Source organism: Procambarus clarkii, chromosome 8 (genome assembly GCF_040958095.1).
Source record: "Procambarus clarkii isolate CNS0578487 chromosome 8, FALCON_Pclarkii_2.0, whole genome shotgun sequence".
NCBI lineage: Eukaryota > Metazoa > Arthropoda > Malacostraca > Decapoda > Cambaridae > Procambarus > Procambarus clarkii.
In genome coordinates, this window is record NC_091157.1 from 39,587,349 (window position 1) to 39,609,154 (window position 21,806).

Below are 21,806 nucleotides of genomic sequence, written 5' to 3' on the forward strand. Positions count from 1 at the left end.
GAAAGTGGATTCACCGGGATTGATGAACACTGCCAATGAATTGTGTCCTGAGTGAAAGAGACACTTAAAAAATACGTGTAGTACTACTTTAATATAATATATAGTGTGGTGAAAGTGTTAATATATTGGTGAAGGTGTGATTGTGTATTGTTTATCCCCCCCCCCCTTTATTCTTTGCACTAATTCCTGACAGCCAGTTCTTGAAAGCTTACCACCCACTTGGGATTGGATATAGAAGAAGAGGTTAGAACAGCAAGAGTCCGGTTACTGGCCCATAGTGGCAGTAACAGTGTTTTAATTTAAGTTCACGTTAATATTTGGGAGGAAGCTGTAGTTATTGGAGATAAGACCAGTGTTATTGTGGAGGACGCTGTTGTTATTGTAGACGAGGCGGTTGTTATTGGGGAGGAGGTTGTTGTGGCTACTAAATGCGGAGTTATTTTTGGGGTGGGAAGTTATTTTGTTTGGGAGTGGGGTGTTGTTATTGAGAAGGAAGATGTTGTTTAGGAGGGTGGAATAGCTGGAGAGGTGTTGTTATTGTTGTTGTTGGGGAGAGCAGAGTTGTTGTTGGGAAGGGTGGAGTTGCTGTTGGGGAGGGTGGTGTTATTATTGGGAAGAGAGGAGTTGTTGGTGGGTGGCGGGTGTTGTTGTTGTTAAGAAGGGGTGGTTATTGTTGGGGAGGGTGAAGTTGTTGGTGGGGAGGTTGTGTTGTTGGGGAGGGTGAAGTTGTTGGTGGGGAGGTTGTGTTGTTGGGGAGGGTGAAGTTGTTGGTGGTGAGGTTGTGTTGTTGTTGGGGAGGGTGAAGTTGTTGGTGGTGAGGTTGTGTTGTTGGGGAGGGTGAAGTTGTTGGTGGGGAGGTTGTGTTGTTGGGGAGGGTGAAGTTGTTGGAGGGGAGGGGGTGTTGTTGTTAGGGGGGGGGGGGGTGTTGTTGTTGGGGTGGGTGCTTATAATGATGGAGTTAGTGAGCAGTGAAGCTGTGGCGCCCGTCACCCGAGCAACACCGGGTACTCCAGCTAGTAATTTTAAATTTTTGTTTTCCCTTGAAGGTAAAATAGTGATAAGTTATTGTGTCAGTGCATGAGGTTAGTGGTGTTGTTGTGTTAGGTCATGTAGTGATTATGTCAGAGGTTAGTGGTGTTGTTGTGTTAGGTCATGTAGTGATTATGTCAGAGGTTAGTGGTGTTGTTGTGTTAGGTCATGTAGTGATTATGTCAGAGGTTAGTGGTGTTGTTGTGTTAGGTCATGTAGTGATTATGTCAGAGGTTAGTGGGTCTGTTGTGTTAGGTCATGTAGTGATTATGTCAGAGGTTAGTGGTGTTGTTGTGTTAGGTCATGTAGTGATTATGTCAGAGGTTAGTGGGTCTGTTGTGTTAGGTCATGTAGTGATTATGTCAGAGGTTAGTGGTGTTGTTGTGTTAGGTCATGTAGTGATTATGTCAGAGGTTAGTGGGTCTATTGTGTTAGGTCATGTAGTCATTATGTCAGAGGTTAGTGGGTCTGTTGTGTTAGGTCATGTAGTGATCAGTTGTTGTGTCAGTGATATATAAGGTTAGTTAGGCTGTTGTGTTAATCTATATAAGGACCAGAGTTGATGCAGTCTTATGAGGATAGAGGAAGGTGATTGTGGGTATAACCACACAATACGTCATGGCGTGATAGAGCGTGTACACTTGGCGTCTGTTTTGTTGACAAAGGTCAACGTTGAAGCCACCACCTAAGATGTCACTTTTACTGAGTTTGTTTAGCACCAAATTCTTCAGAATGTTTAAGAATTCAGTTACATTAATAATAGATAATGTATAAACAGATCAAATAGATACAATGAATTTACACATTTTTTTGAGAGCTGTGCTATTTATATTTACACTGATCGTCTGTATATATGCAAATAACTTTAGTGAAGGCAAAGTCATCTCAATAATATATTGCTGAACCAGGTCCTTTTTTATTGGTTCTGCAATATGTATTGCTTTGTAACTGAATAAATCTTAGAGTTCAGTGAGATTGTTATTTTGCAAATTTTCATTAAGATAATGAATGAGAATTTTCTATCTGGTGTTGCTAGTAGTCCATTTGTGCCATCAAAATGGTTTTTAAATGTTCTGATGTTCTGGTTAACTTCTCATAATTCACTTGAATAGAGTTTATAATCTTCGAGAGAAAAGAATTATTGATTTGTTCTGGTTAAATACCGTGGGGCTAGAGTTAATTATTTTTTTTTTTTTTTGGCGTTGTTCGCCATGAGGTAAATGTTGTAATGGTTATGTATGCACTCGTTACTAGAGGTATGAGATGGTAGACTGAGCTCAGCACCAATATACGTTACTAGAGGTATGAGATGGTAGACTGAGCTCAGCACCAATATACGTTACTAGAGGTATGAGATGGTAGACTGAGCTCAGCACCAATATACGTTACTAGAGGTATGAGATGGTAGACTGAGCTCAGCACCAATATACGTTACTAGAGGTATGAGATGGTAGACTGAGCTCAGCACCAATATACGTTACTAGAGGTATGAGATGGTAGACTGAGCTCAGCACCAATATACGTTACTAGAGGTATGAGATGGTAGACTGAGCTCAGCACCAATATACGTTACTAGAGGTATGAGATGGTAGACTGAGCTCAGCACCAATATACGTTACTAGAGGTATGAGATGGTAGACTGAGCTCAGCACCAATATACGTTACTAGAGGTATGAGATGGTAGACTGAGCTCAGCACCAATATACGTTACTAGAGGTATGAGATGGTAGACTGAGCTCAGCACCAATATACGTTACTAGAGGTATGAGATGGTAGACTGAGCTCAGCACCAATATACGTTACTAGAGGTATGAGATGGTAGACTGAGCTCAGCACCAATATACGTTACTAGAGGTATGAGATGGTAGACTGAGCTCAGCACCAATATACGTTTGCATGTGATCAAAATAGAAAAGACGAGATATGAAAAACAGGTTTTGGCAGAAGTTATTGTAAACTGTTTGTAGCATGCAATTACTTAATTAAACTATAACAAAACAAACATTTATGAAGGTCCAATAATTTTAGAATATAAGAAATGGATGAATGTATTCAGTAATATTTTTGCTTACTGTCTAAAGAGCCAAACTGGAAAAAAATTTAATTATATTAATAAATATGCAGTTTAAGCAGACAAAACACTGAATAAAGTGTATTGATGTAGTCAAAGGTTAAGAGGTAGCTGGATATGGGCACAGAATTTGTTATTAACACATTAATATGTTAACAGCATATATTCAGTAGTATTAATGCTGATACTGTACAGCAAAGCAGATACAAAAATTTATTCAGCAACTGTAAGTAATAGTATAAATATGTAAATTTATAAAATATAAGTAATAATATATATTACTTATATATTATTTATATTTAAAAAAATGTATTACTATTTATATATTATTAATATTTATAATTCAAAAAATATTATTAAATTTAAATGAATTAGATGAGATACTTCAAACGTAATGTAGAAATTCATTACAATAATATGATACAGCATTAATATGGTCGTGTAAATAAGAGTTTAGATAGACTGTATGTTACTGACGATCACATATTAATACCATAAACGCATCAGCAAAAATATGTATAATATAAATCTATCAATTACGAGAGAACGATATAAAAATTTGCCGCAAGTATTTAAACCGTCATCGCTGACGGCAGTTCAGAAGGCGGATCTAAACTCACGGAATTTTTGTAGGCGGTGGCGGCCATCTTGTTGTAGTTGCCGAGGGCGAGGACCTGGCAGGAGGGACAGGCCGAGGCCCTAAGTCCTCGCAGGAGGCGCAGAACATGGAGCAGGTCCGGGAACACGTAGTGGTCCTCCTCCAGGAAGATCACGTGACCCGTGTAGTTACTCCTGGTTACATTCAAGCCATCAAATACCCTGTTAAAGACCTCTAGATTAATTATAGTTCACTAGAAGGACGCTCGTGTACTCGTTGTGTTTCATGTATTCAGTAGGTTAAGGTGGATAATAATAATAATAATAATAATAATAATTTTTATTTAGGCAAAGGTACATACATAAAGAGATTTTACAAAGGATCTACCTCGCATGCTTCCCAAGTAAGGTCTTAGTGGTGGCAGACAGAGGTCTTAGTCTACAAGACAGTCAGAAGACATTTGTTAATGAAACTGTACTCTCTACTACCTGTAAGAATTAATATGTGTTTGTCTGTCCAGTGTTGGAGGCTAGACACTTCACCCAAACTGACAAATGGTCTGGGGTACAGGATTAGGTTAGGCTGGTCAGGGTCACCGGAATTCAAACGGAAGCAGCATGCCAGAGACACATTCAAAACTCCACGATTATTTTTTGGCACGATTACAAAACTAAATATTTTGAAAATAAATATTAAAAAACAAACAAATTTCTTATGATAATGTTCACAATCATTGTTAATTTTTCCTAAATCAATTAAACATTTCCTGCATTTCATAATTTGCCCGTAGTCGCATAAACAAGACGATCTTACCACAGTTTCCAGTGTTTTTCAAGCCTTACCCTTTTCTTAAGAGTAAACGGGGTAACTATTATATTATTTAGTATTTCACACTACAACGCTCTTCTCATCTGTGACTGCCCACACATGAATGGTAAACAGTTATATTTTTTACGATGGGGGTATTCGGCCATGCCTGGGTCTGTGTCACATCTGTCCACCTATCTATTCATTCATTTATCTATCTATCTTGTGGGGGGGGAACTGACTCATGGGATTTATTTATTTACAATTAATTTATTTCATGATTTATAATTTATTTATAATTCATTTATTTCTTACATTTTGTTTCTTACATTAATTTATTTCGATAGTGTACTGAAAGATACTAAAGTGGACTGTATGAGTTTTTCCCACATGTAGTTTCCTACACAAGCTGGGGTGAGTTATTAATTATATAATCTACCAATCGAAATGATCGATTGGCAGACATTCACTACTAAGTTGTTAGGACTACATAGGTTAGTAAATTAAATGACACAAGTACAGCTTATCTGTATTGGGATATTCTGACCTGGACAACCAGATATGAACGCGGAAGATAACACAAGCTAATATTTCTTATAGGTGATGCTAGTGTAATCACATGTCACGTCTTGTATCAGGTAATTGTTGCTAATTCTTCTTCCCCCTTCAATTACACCTGTCAAAAGGGGTCACACAGTAATAATTGTAACCAATATATGACGGCTATATCAGGGGAAATCATTATTATGATTATTAATATCGGCAACCCATCCTCCGAATTAACAGTACGATTTAATACTAAATGTAATAAGTACATTTTCTTATTGTAATTAACAGTGCATAATTGCACTTATGGGGCTGTTACATTTACCCAACCCCCTCCCCCGATATAATTCTCCTCGTTTTCTGTTAAGACACTCAGAATTTTAGGATGAAGTTTTCAATTTAAATTTTCTATACACAAGTTTTAAATATCAGGAATTTCATTTTTAGGTTTATTAAACAATATAGATTTTATACAAAATATTAAAATATCCAGAGTTACTCTACAATTTATTGATATACTAGCTGTACCCGCCACGTATTGCTGCGGCTTAGTCTGGTTAAATGGAAAAGAAAGAAAATGGACGTTTCTAACATGTTTAATTTCACAATGCTTGTGGGTATACAATATTTTTTCTTGTTCCATTGTCTGTGAAGATATAGAGATTATCTAATTGTCGACTCTAGAACACGTAACATACAATTGTCCATGTGAGAAGCAATCCGTGTCTAGATCTAAACCGCACAGTTCTAAAGATTGGCCCTGAGATTTGTTGATGGTGATTGCAAACGCCAATCGAATTGGGAATTACAATCTCTTAAATTGAAATGGCAAATCTGTTGGAATCATAGGAATGTGAGGAATGAGGACATCTTTACCTTTGAAAGGTTCTGTCATGATTGTTGCTTCTACGACGTTGCTGAATAATTTTTTACTGTAAGCCGCGTGCCGTTGATAAGCTTTGGCTGGTTGATATTTCGTAACATGATAATTGGCATGCCGATTTTTAATTGTAGTTCGTGCGGTGGTATCCCTGGCAGATCAAGTGAATTAAAAAATTGTTGGATAATTAATCGCTTCATCTTCTTCCACCACAGTGTCGACGGACTTGTATGTGACAGCCACGTTTCCGTTCCCAGTTTCCAAAAATTGGTGTGAGAATATCTCAGCTGATGAGTCGTTTTCCAGTTGGACGCGCATATTTGTAGTTAATTTTAACATCTTTACATGGTGCAACAGAGTAAAGTATTTCAGGCAAGCATTTATTTCGTCCACTGGTGTCGATCGAGGAATTACAGATAATGTTTGCATGAAATCTCCTGCAAGCAATATTAATGCGTTCCCAAATGGTCTGATGCTTCCACACAAATCTTGCAATGATCGATCAAGAGCCTCGAGCAATTTTTTGTGGGTCATTGTGCATTCATCCCAAACAATAAGTTTACATTTCTGCAATACTTTTCCCATGCCGGATGCTTTGGAAATGTTGCACGTGGGAGTTTCAATGAACTGCATGTTCAATGGCAATTTCAAAGCCGAAGTAGCAGTTCTTCCACCTGGTAGCAATGTCCCAGCTATTACGAACGATGCAAGACCTAAGGTTATGCCATTTTGGGATCGAAATGCTGTCAAAATCAATCTTATTAGAAAGGTTTTACAGCTCCTCTTGACGCATCTTAGAAGATTTCTCCTAACCCGTTATTGACAGTTTGAATTATTTGATTGTAAATGGCTTTTCGCTCAAGCATTAGTTTAATAATATTTGATTGCACATACGACAACAGATCACCCGTGTTGTAATTTTGTTCACGACGCAATTCTACATTGAACGAAGCAGCAGCAGATCGATTCGGTGATGGCATTCCCAATTGATTGAGAACTTTGTTCGCAATTTCTAAGCACAAATCTTCAATCATTATCAACGCTTCGTTGTAGATTTCTGCTCTGAAATTCATGTTCATATTTGAATTTTCCTTGCTTATTCGACGGGCAATATCTTCAGCAATGTATGATTTGTGTTTCTCCCATACTATGTTGGAGATGAAGGAGACCCGGTGGTCAATATGACTGCAAACAATGCACGAATTTGATTTGGATGTGACGTTTTGGATGTGACGTGTTGGACGCGTCATTAATGCATACATCCCAGTATTGGTCGTTCTCCAATAAATTCAGAGCTTGTCATGCACTACGGAAAGTGGCATGTGTTACGCTGCTGACAAATCTCAATTGCTGGAAAGACGTTGGACCGGGGACATTTACCAACAGCTTGCAAAAAAAGAAGCATTCATCTTGATTGGAATGCACGGTGTACAGTCTGCCTATCGTAGTTCGTTTGAATGTGCCAGGTTGTCTGTCGACTCGCTCTCCTCGTTTACGTCGTTCAAATGATTTTCTACTGGCATTCCATGTGTAATACGTAGGCACTTCCGAATACAGCAATGTTTTCGCAAACGCGTCGTTTTGACATAACGTGAAGAAAGCAGTTAACGTTGTTGTAGCCGGTGGATTCATAGCTGTTTGTTGCACACTTGCAGCTGTGAAATAAACGTGTTGTCCATTTTCTTGTTTTCAAAACAAAAACAAAAAATACTTACGAAATATTTCAATTCAAACGCCAATGAATCGACACACCTTAATTTCACCATTAATTGCACTGAAAAATAAGAAGACCATTTAAAAAAACTGAATGAAAAAATGAATAAAGAATCAAATTAGCGATACCCACAAAATGAACGGTATGGTAAACAACGCAGCTCAATTCCAACGCAATGTCACACAAAATAATTAAATCAAAATGAAAATAAATTAAAATCTTCGAAAATTCAATATATCAATGCAATCGAAAACATTGAAATTGAATCATAACATATCTTGTATATTGTATGTTGCTCTTACGTGCAACAGATGGCGCTGTTTTTCAAAAAATGCATGTTTTTACCTGTCACAGTTGTGGCATCTAAATAGTAGGTATATCAAAACACACATGTCTTCAAAAGGAACGTCGTGTCAAAATTTGAAAGCAATTGGTGAAGAACCTTTAGAGATTACAGCGTGTGTTGCTCATACGTCATACAGATGGCTTTGTTTTTCAAAAAAGCATGTTTTTCCTGGTACAGGTGAGGCATGTATATAGTAGGTATATAAAAACACTTGCCTATTCAAATGCAATGTTGTGTCAAGATTTCAAAGCAATCGGTAAAGAGGTTTCAAAGATTTCCCTCACTTGAAAAACACAACTATTAAAAAAATCACGTTTTTTCCTGTCACAGACGTGACATCTATATAATATGTATATAAAAACCCGCTCGGATGCGAATGGAACGTTGTGTGAAAATTTCAAGGCAATGGGTGAAGAACTTTCTGAGATTAGCGATTTTGAACAAACGAACATTTCCATTTTTATTTCTATAGACTAGCAGTACCCGGCCACGCGTTGCTGTGGCTCAGCAACGCGTGTGCATTTGCTGAGTCACAGCAACCTTCCCTGTCTCCCAGTCCTCCTCACCATTCCCCCTTCACCCGTCTTTTCGGCCTCTCAACCATTCCCCACTCCACCGTCCCCTCGTCCTCCCCACCATTCCCCACTCCACCATCTCCTCTTCCTTTCCACCATGCCCCACTTCCCTGTCACTTTGTCCTCCTCGCCATTCTCCATTCGCCATCCCCTTGTCCCCACTATCCCAAACTTCCCCGTCCCCTCATCACCCCCACCATTCCCCACTCCCTCGTCCGATGCTTTCCCAAATGGTTTGTTGTTGTCATCAGAAAATTGGGAACATCAAGTGATCTGATGTTCCCATCACTGATATTTAAGAAAAACTGTTAAAAATGAAATGAAAATAGGAAAAAATAACAAAAATAATCTATACTCACGAAATGAACAATATGGTAAACAACACAGCTCAATTCCAACGCAATTCATACAAAATAATTAAATCAAAATTAAAATAAATCAAAATCTATGAAAATTCAATTTATCAATGCAATCAGAAACACTGAAATGGTTCAAATGGTTCAAACAAAGAAACAAATGGGCAAAGTTTCTTTCACCCTGAATGCCCCTGTTACCTAGCAGTAAATAGGTACCTGGGAGTTAGTCAGCTGTCACGGGCTGCTTCCTGGGGGTGGAGGCCTGGTCGAGGACCGGGCCGCGGGGACACTAAAGCTCCGAAATCATCTCAAGATAACCTCAAGAAGAGATGGCGCTGTTTTTCAAGAAAAGCATAGTTTTTACTGGTCACAGGTGTGTCATCTATACTTATACTTACGAAATGAATCCCCCTCCCCTTCCGGCCCGTTGGCGTCGTGAGGGGGCTTGGTGGACGGCTGCCGGAGTGTGATGTTCCGTTGGGCAGTCCTCTGTCCTTTTCTGGCCTTGCACTCCTGCTGCTGTCTTCTCCAATTGTGCCGGATCGCTTTTCCTTTTCCTTATGTTTCGTTTTTCTCCCCCCTCTTCTCCTATCTGCTTGTCGTTTCCTGCCGACCTTTTGCTTGTTTTGGATTATTTCTTTGGACTTCTTCTATTTTGACGCCCGGGTGCTTGAGGAGGCATACTCTTGCACCCGTAGAACTGTAGTACCCGACGTCTCGAGCGAGGGGAACCTTTTATTGTCAATCCCCCTTTCGTCGCTGAACCCGATCTCGACGGACTGACGGTTCTTAAGGTGGCGTTTGTGGGGCGTATACTCACGACGCACCCCTAGGGGGCCCCGGCATGATCGGCGATAGCTTCCTGTTGGGTGTCCTGCCTCTAATTGTGGCTCCATGGTGGGTATGGGGGCACATTCGTGGATGAATTTGTCACTTTTCGTCTCTATGTCGTTGAATGTTTCCGTTGTACCCTCTCAGGCTCGTGGGGTGGGCGACCAAGCCCCCGAGTCGGCCTGTATTGGAAGACCAGGCTCTGTAGCTCCCGCTGCGTTGGGCCCCGACCTTGCTCCTCCTTTGACCGTCCTGACTTCTTCCCCCAGCTCCCCTCCATCCTCTGAGGTTGGGTCGAGCCTCCAGCCCCTGGTGGTGACCACTTCGTCCCCTGGTGTGGCTAAGTCTTTCGTTGTGACTACTGCGCCTTTTGACCCCTCTCTCTCTAGGGGTTCTCAACGCCGTTCGCGCCCCAACCGCACTCGCTCGATTCCTTCCCGTGCTGATGCGTATCAGGCCTTGTTTGGTCCTGCTTCATGGGCCAAATACTTTGATCTCCTCCCTCTTGACTCTGCGCCTCCTGACGATTTCTCTCTCCGTCGGCATCTTGTAGATTCCGTGGATGCGTGTGTTACTTTCAACCCCACTCGTCTCGGTACACGTGTCGTTGCTGCTCCTTCTCAGGATGCGGCTTCCCGCTTGGCTGCCTTATCTTGCCTTGGCGAGATCCCTGTTCGGGTCTCCAAGAACGTTCAGATGAATTCCAGTGTTGGCACTATTCTCCTCCCACCCCATGTTGCAACCGGTGTTCGGAATCTGCAGGATTGCCACGATGATATTCGGCATATCCTTGATGCCCAAGGCCATTCTGTCCTCCAGGTTGACTCGTTTACTCGTCCCCCTCGTGGTCGTCGCCGTCAACCCCTTCGCGTTGTGAAGATCACCTTTGATGGTAGGACCCTTCCATCCTCTGTCATTCTTGCTGGTGCTAGGTGCTCTGTCCAGGAGTATATTCCTTCTCCTCGACTTTGTAATAAGTGCTGGAGGTTTGGGCATGGTGCCCTCCGCTGCTCTGGGACTGTCTCTCTCTGTCCTTTGTGTGGGAGTGAAGGTCACTCTAAGTCGGAGTGCACTTCTCCCCAAGCTCGCTGCCTCAACTGCGGTGAGGCCCATCCTACGTTCTCCCGTGCCTGTGTCCATTACAAGCTTGAGGCGGCCGTCCTTAACCTGAAGCACCGGGAGCGTTTGTCTTTTCCTGAGGCGAGGCGCCAGGTTCGCCGGCTCCCGCCTTATACTAACATCTCTTATGCTCGCGTGTTGCGCTCTTCCTCTCCTCGTCCTTCCCCCCTTCCTCAGACTCTCAACCGTTTCCGGGCCTTGGACCCTGATACGCCCACTGCCCCCTCCTCTGTTCCTTTGAGTTCTTTCCCGAGGGGTCCCCCTCCTGGTCCTCTGTCTGGGGTTCCCCTTCTTTCAACCCGGTCTGTCATGTCTCCTGTGTCTTCTTCCTCGTCCCCCTCCGATCCTCCTTCCCATCCTCTTCCTCCATCTATCAGCTCTCCCCGCCGCCTGTCGGTGCAGGCGGATGTCCATCGCTCTCCTAACGGCCGTCGTGTGTGCTCTCGCTCGGCTTCTCCTGTTGAGACACTGGAATCCGTTGCCCGGTACGTAGTTGCTGGGACACCTGTCTCTTTAAGTCAGAAGCGTAAGCCTGGCTCCTCTCCTTCCTCTTCCCCGGCGGGTAAGAAGGCTTCGCTTTCTTCCTTAGCTCCTACTTCTGGCTCTGTTGCTCCTTCCCCTCCCGTTTCAGTGGTTGCGCCCCCTGTTCCTGCTATGGAGGTTTCTTTGGCCCCTGCTTCCCTTTCGGTTGCTGCTCTTGCTGGGGTGCGCTCCCCTCTTTCTACTCCCCCTCTTCCTACTGCTGTCCTTGACTGCTCCTCTCCGTTGTCTCCTCCTCTTCCTCCTCCTCCTCTGGACCCCGCCCGCCCACCTCTGATCTGTTCTCCCCTTTCCTTCCCTCCGTCTTTGCTCAGTTTACCCATGCCCCCTAACCCTGACTTTGCTGACCCTGATCCCGACCCTGATATTCTTTAACGTGCTCTGTTGCTCTTTCACCTTTGTTTCTTCCTTGTTCTCTGTTTTTGTCCTTTCTCTTCTCGTCGTTGTCCATTCTTCAATGGAACGTTCGAGGTTATTACGCCAATTTCCTCGAACTCCAACTTCTGATTTCGCGGTTTTCGCCCCTTTGTGTCTGTCTCCAGGAGCCAATGCTTGGTGCTCGTCCTGGTCGTTTTCGTGGCTATTCCTTTCTCTCCCCCCCCCCAGCCATTGCTGGGGCTTCTAATTCTTCTGCTCTCTTGATTCGTGCAGATGTTCCCTTTGTTCCTTTACTTTTTCCTTCGCCTCTCCATTGTTCTGCTGCTCGTGTCTTTGTGGGGAAATGGTACACAGTTTGTTCCATTTATCTCCCCCCGAGTGTCCCGCTCTCTCTTCCTGATTTGAAACACCTCCTAGACTCCTTGCCGGAGCCTGTGCTCCTGCTGGGTGACTTCAATTGTCGTCATTCTCTTTGGGGTGACGTTCTGACGAATACCCGGGGTCGCCTCCTTGCGCCATTTCTCCTATCTTCTTCCCTGTCTCTTCTGAATTCTGGTGAGCCCACTCATTTGGACTCTCGGACTCGCACCCTTTCTTGTCTTGATCTTTCTCTCTGCTCTTCTTCTCTTTACTTAGATTTCACGTGGCAGGTTCTTGATGACCTCCATGGAAGTGATCATTTCCCCATCCTTGTTTCCTTTTTCTCTTTTCGCCCTTCCCTCTCTTTCCCTAGGTGGCAGTTTGTTAAGGCAGACTGGACCCTATTTACCCTCAGTGCTGCTCTCTCTGACCTCTCCCTTCTGCCTCTCTCTCGCGCTCTCCTCCTTTTTCATGACACTGTCTTCAACGCTGCCCTCCGCTCTATTCCTCGCTCTTCCTCTCGGGGTCCACGGAAGTGCGTTCCCTGGTGGAATGCGGACTGTGCTCGGGCTGTCCGCTGTAAGCGTGCAGCCTGGAAGAGGCACCGCCGTAGGCAGACGACTGATTCTTTTCTTTTCTTTCGGAAAGCGAGTGCGGTGGCCCGTAGGGCCATCCGTTCGGCTAAACGTGAATGTTGGGCATCTTATGTCTCAACAATTACGTCCGAAACCCCTCTGGCCCAGATCTGGAAGCGTATCCGCAAGATAGCGGGTAAGTTCGTTCCCGATGTTTCACCGGTCCTTCACCTCCATGATACTCTTGTGGCGGACCCGTTGCAGGTCGCTTCCGAACTGGGTTCCCACTTTTCTTCTGTTAGCTCTGGTCTTCATCTTCCCCAATCTTTCCTTCTTCGTAAACCTGTCCTTGAGTCTCGTCCTTTAGATTTCTGCACTCATCTTCAGCTTCCCTATAATGATCCCTTCTCTCTCTCTGAACTTCGTTCTGCCCTGGCCCTCTGCGGTTCTACGGCGGCGGGCTCCGATGGTATTCATTATGAGATGCTTCGCCATCTCCCTCCGAGCACGTCTCAGTATTTACTGAGTCTGTATAATCGGATCTGGGAGTCGTCGTCAGTCCCTGAGGACTGGCTCGATGCCGTTGTCCTCCCTGTTCGCAAACCGGGGTCTCTGGGTACTTCCCCTAAGGACTTTCGCCCTATTGCTCTCACAAGTTGTGTCTGCAAACTCTTTGAACGTATGGTTAACGTTCGTCTGATGTGGTTCCTGGAACACCATCACCTCCTTTCCCCTTCTCAATTTGGTTTCCGCAAGTGCCGCAGCACGACAGATGTCCTGATGAACTTGGAGGTCTATATTCGTACTGCTTTTGCTGCGAAGACCTCCGTTGTTGCCGTCCTTTTTGACCTGGAAAAGGCTTACGACACCACTTGGCGTTATGATATCCTATCTCAACTTCATTCTTTTGGCCTTCGTGGTCATCTCCCTCTCTTTCTCCGCAGCTTCCTCTCTCGTCGTTCCTTTCGGGTGCGCCTTGGTACCGCTCTCTCTCCCTCTTTTCAGCAATACGAAGGTGTGCCCCAGGGTAGTGTTCTGAGCACTACTCTTTTTCTGGTTGCCCTCAATGGTCTTCTTTCCTCTCTTCCTTCTGGTGTCTTCTCCGCTCTCTATGTCGATGATCTTACCCTTTGTTGTCAGGGTGATGATTCGCCTCTCCTTCAACGCCGGCTTCAACTTGCAATTGATGCCGTGTCGTCTTGGGCCACTGATCATGGCTTCAAGTTCTCTACTTCTAAGACTTGTGCCATGACATTTACGCGGAAACGGGTTGTTCTTCGTCCCTCTTTGTCACTTTATGGTCATCCCCTTGAATACAAAGATTCCGCGAAGCTTTTGGGGTTATTCCTTGACACTCGTTTGTCTTGGTCTCCCCATATCTCTTACCTCCGTGTTGAGTGCTCTAAGGCCCTTACCCTCCTTCGGGTCTTGTCCCATACTTCTTGGGGGGCAGATAGGCGCACTCTCCTTGCTTTACATTCCTCTCTCGTCCTGTCTAAGCTCGATTATGGTTGCCCTGCTTACTCGTCTGCTTCTCCTTCTACTCTTCGCCGTCTTGATGCTTTGCACCATACTGGGTTGCGCCTCAGTTCTGGTGCCTTTCGTTCGACTCCCGTCCTTAGCTTGTATGTTGACACTGGCTTCCTGTCTCTCCAGGACCGCCGTGATCGCTACTGTCTTCGCTATCTTGCGCGGTCCTTGCAACATCCTTCCTCTCGCCTCTGTCGTGCTTTAACTTTTACCCCTCCTGCGGTTCCTGTTCCTCTTCACCACCTCCCTCTTTCTGTCCGGTTATCTCGCCTGCAGGATTCTCTTTCCGTTCGTATTTCTGATGTTTCTCCTCGTGTTGTTCCTTCTTTGCCCCCGTGGAGGGTCCCTCTTCCGCGGTTTTGTACATCCTTGACCCGTATCACTAAAGCTTTTACCCCTCCTACGGTTCTAAAACGCCTTTTCCTCGAGCACTTTTCTTCTCACTCCCGCTCCGTTTCTGTCTTCACCGATGGGTCTAAGTCAGCGGACGGTGTTGGCTACTCTGTTGTTTTTCCTGATCGCACTTATATGTGTCGCTTGCCTCCGGAGACTAGCATCTTTACAGCGGAACTTTATGCTATTCTCTATGCTCTTCGTCTCCTACTTTCTCGTTGTCAGTCTTCCTTTGTAGTTGTTGTTGACTCTCGTAGTGCCCTCATGGCTCTCGGGTCCTTTAATCCAGTTCATCCAGTGGTTGTCGAGATCCAGCATTGGCTGTTTCTCGTTCATAGTAAATTTAAGTCGGTTGAGTTTTGTTGGGTTCCCAGCCATATTGGTGTGTCTTTAAATGAGCATGCGGATGCTGCCGCCAAGGAAGCTGTCCGCTCTTGTCCCATCTCTCGTAAGGGCATTCCGTATTCCGACTTTTACCCGGTTATCCATTCCTCAGTCCTTACCCGTTGGCAGGCTTCTTGGTTGTCTGTTACTGGTAACAAGCTACGTACTCTTAAATGTTGTGTTTCCTCGTGGCAGTCCTCCTTCCACCGTAACCGGCGGTGGGAAACAGCTCTGGCGAGGTTGCGTATTGGCCATACTCGCTTAACCCATGGTCACTTGATGGAGCGCCGCCCTGCTCCTTATTGTCCTAGTTGCATTGTCCCTCTTACGGTCGTGCATGTCCTTCTTGAATGTCCTGACTTCCAGGACGAGCGTATGTCTTGCTTTCCAACCGCCCCTCGCGGTCACCTGTCCCTCGATAGAATTCTTGGTGACTCGGATACTTTTGATATCGTTCGCCTTATGCGTTTTTGTTCTCGTATTGGCATCCTTGGTGATATTTAGCGCCCTCTGATTATTTTGCGTCTTTGATGGTGCTACATAGCCTTCCTGGTTTGGTGCCTTCTTTTGATAATTACTTACTTACTTACGAAATGAATGGTATGTTAAACAACACAGCTCAATTCCAACTGAATGTCACACAAAATAATTCAATAAAAAAATAAAAAATATCGAAATCTATGAAAATAAAACTTATCAATGCAATCTGAAACATTGAAATGGAATTTGTGACATATTTAGTATAGCATGCATGTTGCCATTATGTGCAACAGATGGCGCTGTTTTTCAAAAACCTATGTTTTTACCTGTCACAGGGGTGTCATCTATGGAGTAGGTATATAAAAAGACGCGCCGATTCGAATGCAGTGTTGTGTCAAAATTTCAAAGCAATCGGTAAAGAGGTTTCAAAGATTTTCCTCACATGGAAAAACACAGTTTTTCAGAAAAAGCATGTTTTTTTTTACCGTCATAGACGTGACATCTATATAGTATGCATATAAAAACCTGGCTGGATGCGAATGGAACGTTGTGTGAAAATTTCAAAGCAATCGGTGAAGAACTTTCGGAGATTAGCGATTTTGAACAAACGAACATTTCCATTTTTATTTATATAGATTTTAGTTTTGTTTTATTAGTTTTATAAAACTGTAATATTAATATAGTTATAGGTTAAGTACTAATTGTAATTAAGAAGCAATAAAATTATTATCTTCAAAAACTAAGACGGTTAGGTGAGGTTGTGGTTTTCTATTCAGTTTTTCAGGTAAACTCAAATATTCACAATATATTTGACAGTACGATTTAATACTAAGTGAAAATAAGTACAATTCCTAACTGCTATGAATAGTAAATATTTGCAATTATTTGTCTTCTTACATTTTTGGAGGACGGGCTGAATATTTACCCTGTCAGGTGGCTCGCTTCGTGTCCTCACCAGTCTACTCTAATCTATATTACTGGCCAGAAATAACTAGATTTAATGGGTTATCGGGTACAGAGCACTTCCCTTATTGTTGACGAAGATCGTGCTGATGATGGGAGATTTGTTCATCCCGTAACACTGCATCAGTAGAGAAATAATTGTGGAGCTTCATGAGTACTCCAAGCGAGGCACTGTTGATGTTTTGTTAATGTTGTATGTTCCATCCCGGCGTGAGATACTCGCTTCACGCCGGTCCCTAGTTCATCATTATCGACTTAGGAAGGAAGACTATGTATTTGTTGGTTATTTAAATAAATTCAGTCCTGGAGAACACTTTTTTATCATATTTAATCTCCAGGCTTCGAGATTTAAAGATGCGTGTTATACCTGAATGAATATTTGATGACGTGGTAAACATCCCATTTTCTTTGAACGGTCACGAAATCCATTCTCTGAGATAGAGTTAGTAAATTAGTAAAGTTAGTTTGTTTCTGTCATAACCGTTTTTGCTCGGTATGCCAGGCGTTAGTAATTTGGTGTCAAAATTTTTGACACGTCTGTCTACCCTTCTATCTATCTACTTACCTATCCATCCTTCCAGCTATCAGGTCTATATCCAACCGTCCATCTATCAGGCCATATATCCATCCATCAATCTATTTTTCCACCTAGTTATCTAACTATCCATGTATCTGTCTATCAATCCAACTTTCTATCTATGTATTAATCTATCAATCTATTCATCCATTTTTACTTAATCCATTTTCACTCAGTCCATTCATCCATCTATTTTTGCAACATGTCATCCATCTATACATCTATTTTCGCTCAATCCATCCATCTATCGACCTATTTATTCATCTATCTACCCATCAATTAATTCATCTATTCAACAGAGTACCAATCAATCCATTCATCTATCTGTCTATCCATTCATCTATCTTTCAGTCTTTTCATCAATCCATCTATCTTCTCATCTATCTGTTCACCTATCAATCTCTTTTTCTGTTTGCATCTTCCTGTCTGTCTCTGTCTTTAAATAAGTAAAAATATAGCTTATTTAAAAATATTCTAAGCTAACCAAAGAAACGTAGTATACAATACAACTTGAATAGCTTGAATAATAATGACCCGAAATGGATAACAAAGTATCTGAAGAACCTTATAGGTAGAAAGAGGTTTTGGTACAAAAGGATTAAGAATGGGGAAGTCAATTTAGAACAAGAATTCGTTCAACTGGTTAGAAATGTTAAAAAAAAAAAAGATAAGAGGGGCAAATGAAACTATGAAGTTCGCATAGCAGGGCAAGCAAAGGCAAATCCTAAAGGGTTTTTCAATTATATCGAACAAAGATTAGGGAAAGGATAGGTCCCTTAAAAACTAAGACAGGTCAGATAACTGATAATGACGATGAAATGAGTAGTGTTTTTAATAAATATTTTATCTCTGTGTTTACTAAAGAAGAACTTAACATTATGCCTTAAGCCAAACAAGTCTATGTTGGTGGGGAAGAGGACAGATTGACTAGTTTAGCAGTTACCAGGGAGGATGTTATTAAACAAATAGTGAAACTCAAGCCAAACAAATCCCCAGGGCCAGATGAGATGTTTGCCAGGGTGCTTAAAGAATGCAAAGAGAAGCTTTGCGAGCCACTGTCTACCATATTTAATAAATCATTAGAGTCAGGCATAGTGCCAGAGTAGTGGAAGATTGCTAATGTGGTATAAATTGTCAAGAAAGAAAATAGATCACTTGCCTCTATCGGCCAGTGAGCTTAACCATTGCACTGCTCACCTGATTTCGCCAAAAACTTCATAGAGCAATTGTCAAGGACATATTTTTGTTGTTTTTATAAATGCTCAGGTAAAGTTAATGTCAAAATGTTTCCAAACTCAACCATTTTCACTTCAAAACACAAAGAATGATGAAAACATTATAAAAAATAAAATATATCCTAATTAAAAAAGAAATAGCACAACTCTCAGAGCTCCTTAGGGCACTCTGCGCAGTACTTAACGTCTATTGTTGCTCGAATCGATAAATGCAAAAGCCATTCGTCTTCATCTTGAAAAACATAGCTTAATAAATGATTTACAACATGGTTTTACTAATGGCTGTACATGTTTAACAAATTTTCTATCATTTTAATCCTGCATAGTTGAGGAAGTTGATAGTGGTAAGGTTTGTGATGTTGTGTACCTTGACTTTAGTAAAGCTTTTGATACAGTGCCACATGTAAGATTGATTAAAAAGTTAGAGGCTCACGGTATTGGGGGTACTATATTAAGTTGGATTAGGGCATGGCTATACCAAAGGAAACAAAGAGTTAGTATAAATGGAGTTAAGTCAGAGTGGGAAAGTGTTGTAAGTGGAGTGCCTAAAGGCTCTGTCTTGGGCCTCTTTTATTCATAATATATATAAATGATTTAGATTCAGATTTGAGCAGCAATATTTGTAAATTTACCGATGATACAAAAATCGGGAGGGAGATAAACACAGCAAAATACTCACTATCACTACAAGACGATCTAAAAAGGGTTTTGAAATGGTCAAAAATATTAGCAGATGAAGTTTAATGCTGACAAAGGTAAGATTTTGAGGTTAGAAGCCAAGTGTGGATGATAGAGTTACAAGATATGAGCTAGATGGTGTTGAGATTGCGAAGTCAAATTGCGAAAGGGATCTGGGAGTTATGATTAGTAGGAATTTAAAACAAAAAATCAATGTTTAATGTTCGTTATAAAGCAAATAGGACACTGGGATTTATTTATCGAAGCGTTTGTAATAAAACACCTGGTGTTGTTCTTCAGCTATATCTTGCTCTGGTTAGGCCCCATTTAGATTCTGCAGTTCAGTTTTGGTCGCCATACTATAGAAGTGATATAAATTCTAGAATGCGTCCAGCGTAGGATGACAAAGTTAATCCCCCAAATTAGAAACCTGTCATATGAAGAGAGATTGACAAAGCTTAATTTACTTTCTTTAGAAAGGGAGAATTTACAGGGAGCTCCGATTGTGTCTTGGTGTTAATAATGGAAGGGATGGCGAGGGAACTGGTGCTAGTGAGGGAGCTTTTTGGAGCTCTGAGGACAGATCTGGATTCCCTGCGGCAGGAGCTAAGGCAGACGAAACAACGTCAAGAGGAAGCAAAGGAGGAGAGCAGCATCAGAAAGTCTTTGTCTTGGAATGTCTCAAAGGACAAGGATCTTAAGACGACTCTGACAACGCCGCCTACAGCTGTCCTACAGATCTCCAACTCATTCGCCGTGCTGGAAGACGAGTGCTGTAGGGAGACTGCAGTTCACTCGAACCGCAAGGCAACGAAGGGAGCGCAGGTCTTTCAAGCTGCTCACAAAGTAAAGGAAGTTGCTAAGCAAATTTTGGTTGTGGGAGAGTCCCAGGTGAGGTATTTGAATAGAGCATGTTGTGCCAGAGATAAGTTAATATCAGGTTAATATCAGAGATAACAGGTTAAGGATATGCTATCCAGGACCAGGAACTGGTGATATTGGAAACAACTTGAATGATATTTTGGCTGGAAATGGGAACAAACCCATTATTTGTATCAGTGCCGGTGGAAATGATGTAGGATGAGTTAGGAGTGAGGCACTGATACAGAGGTTTAAGACATAAATTATTTAATGGAGTTATTGAAGTACTTTGAGTGACTTAGTGAGACAAAGTTCATTAGGTGAATCAGAGCAAAGTGAGAACAGTCCTGATTCTCAATCAGAACAAGTGAGAACTGTCTCACCTGTGTATCTTCCACCACCAGTGATGCTTGATCTGCGTGAAGGAGGCCTCGCGGTAGTGACCGTAGGAGTCCGGCCACACACGGTTCAGGCACTGGAGCTCCTCGCGTCTGTCGGAGATGCAACATGTTTACTTCGGACAGCAGCTGGGTGGATGTGGTGTGTGTGAGTGGATGTGGTGTGTGTGGGTGGGTGTGGTTTGTGTGGGTGGGTGTGGTGTGTGTGGGTGGATGTTGTGTGTGTGGGTGGATGTGATCCATCCGTGGGAGGGTGTGTGTGGGTGGGTGTGGTGTGTGTGGGTGGGTGTGGTGTGTGTGGGTGGATGTGATCCATCCGTGGGAGGGTGTGTGTGGGTGGGTGTGGTGTGTGTGGGTGGGTGTGGTGTGTGTGGGTGGATGTGATCCATCCGTGGGAGGGTGTGTGTGGGTGGGTGTGGTGTGTGTGGGTGGGTGTAGTGTGTGTGGGTGGGTGTGGTGTGTTTGGGTGGATGTGGTGTGTGTGGGTGGGTGTGATCGGGGTGAGTGGGTGTGTGTGTGGATGTGATCTGTATTGATGGGTGTGTTGATGGGTGTGTTGATGTGGGGTGTGTGTGGGTAAATGTGGTTGCAGTGTGGTGGGTGGATGTGTTCGGGGAGGGTGGGCGTGTGGGTGGTGGCACTGAACTCACTCACCCTGGATGTGGTCAGGGTGCTCTTCCATCTTCTGCTGTGTGGTTTCATCATCATATCTTCAGTCACGTTTTGTGACTCATCGTCTGTGTATGTATATATGCATGTGTGTGTGTGTGTATATGCATGTGTGTGTATGTATATATGCATGTGTGTATGTATGTATGTATGTGTATTATTACAGCATTACAAAAGGAAATCAACCCGTAAATAACCATTTACAGTTCAGAAAACTCTGTGATAATTTTTCACTCATTCAGCAGATAACAGGGGCCACTAGGAATGAAAATACTCTTGACATGATCTTCACGAACAATGAAAATATTATCCAAGGACGTTACAATCTCTCATACTTCATACTCAGATCACAAACTCATAAACGTTCAAACCATTATTAAGGCTCATAATATATTCAAAATCCTTAACAATCTGAAAGAAATATTCAATAAACTCAATCTCAACAATAGAACAATTGACTGGCGAGGAGTACAAAGTCTGCGTCAAATATAATCCTATTCAAAGGATAATAAAGAGAACTAATTAAGAAATATAATGCAATCAATGCAACAGTAGAAGAAAACTAATGATAGAAATGCTCATGCACAACAAAACTATGTAATTTAATCCTTAAGATGAAAGGAATAGAATAGAAGCCGAAGCAGTTATACCAGACTGTAGAAATTAAATTGGAACAGAAAGCTATACAAGAGATAAGAAAAATCCACAATACTTTTTCTCCTGAATTAGCAAAAAAAAAAAATAAAACTATCAGTGTCAGACCTATGAAGGTTCATACTCGGAGGACGGGGAAGAAAACAGTGAAATCCTTATAGAACAGCTTTAGCAGCCAATGAGCACTAACTCTCACAATATAGCGGAGGTTCGAAATATAATATATTATTATTGTTAGAAAAGAACCAATCTGGAAAGA

General features: G+C 42.5%; 1 protein-coding gene across 1 annotated transcript in view; it reads right to left on the reverse strand.

Moving 5' to 3' along the window:
• Positions 1 to 21,806, reverse strand: part of LOC123759722 (alpha-1,6-mannosyl-glycoprotein 2-beta-N-acetylglucosaminyltransferase) — a 318,171-nt gene that overhangs the window by 10,685 nt on the left and 285,680 nt on the right. The window contains exons 5-6 of the mRNA XM_069317574.1: positions 20,210 to 20,317; positions 3,721 to 3,919 (exon numbers count right to left, since the gene is read on the reverse strand). Coding sequence (XP_069173675.1) covers positions 3,721 to 3,919; positions 20,210 to 20,317 — 307 coding nt within the window. The remainder of the gene's footprint in view (positions 1 to 3,720; positions 3,920 to 20,209; positions 20,318 to 21,806) is intronic.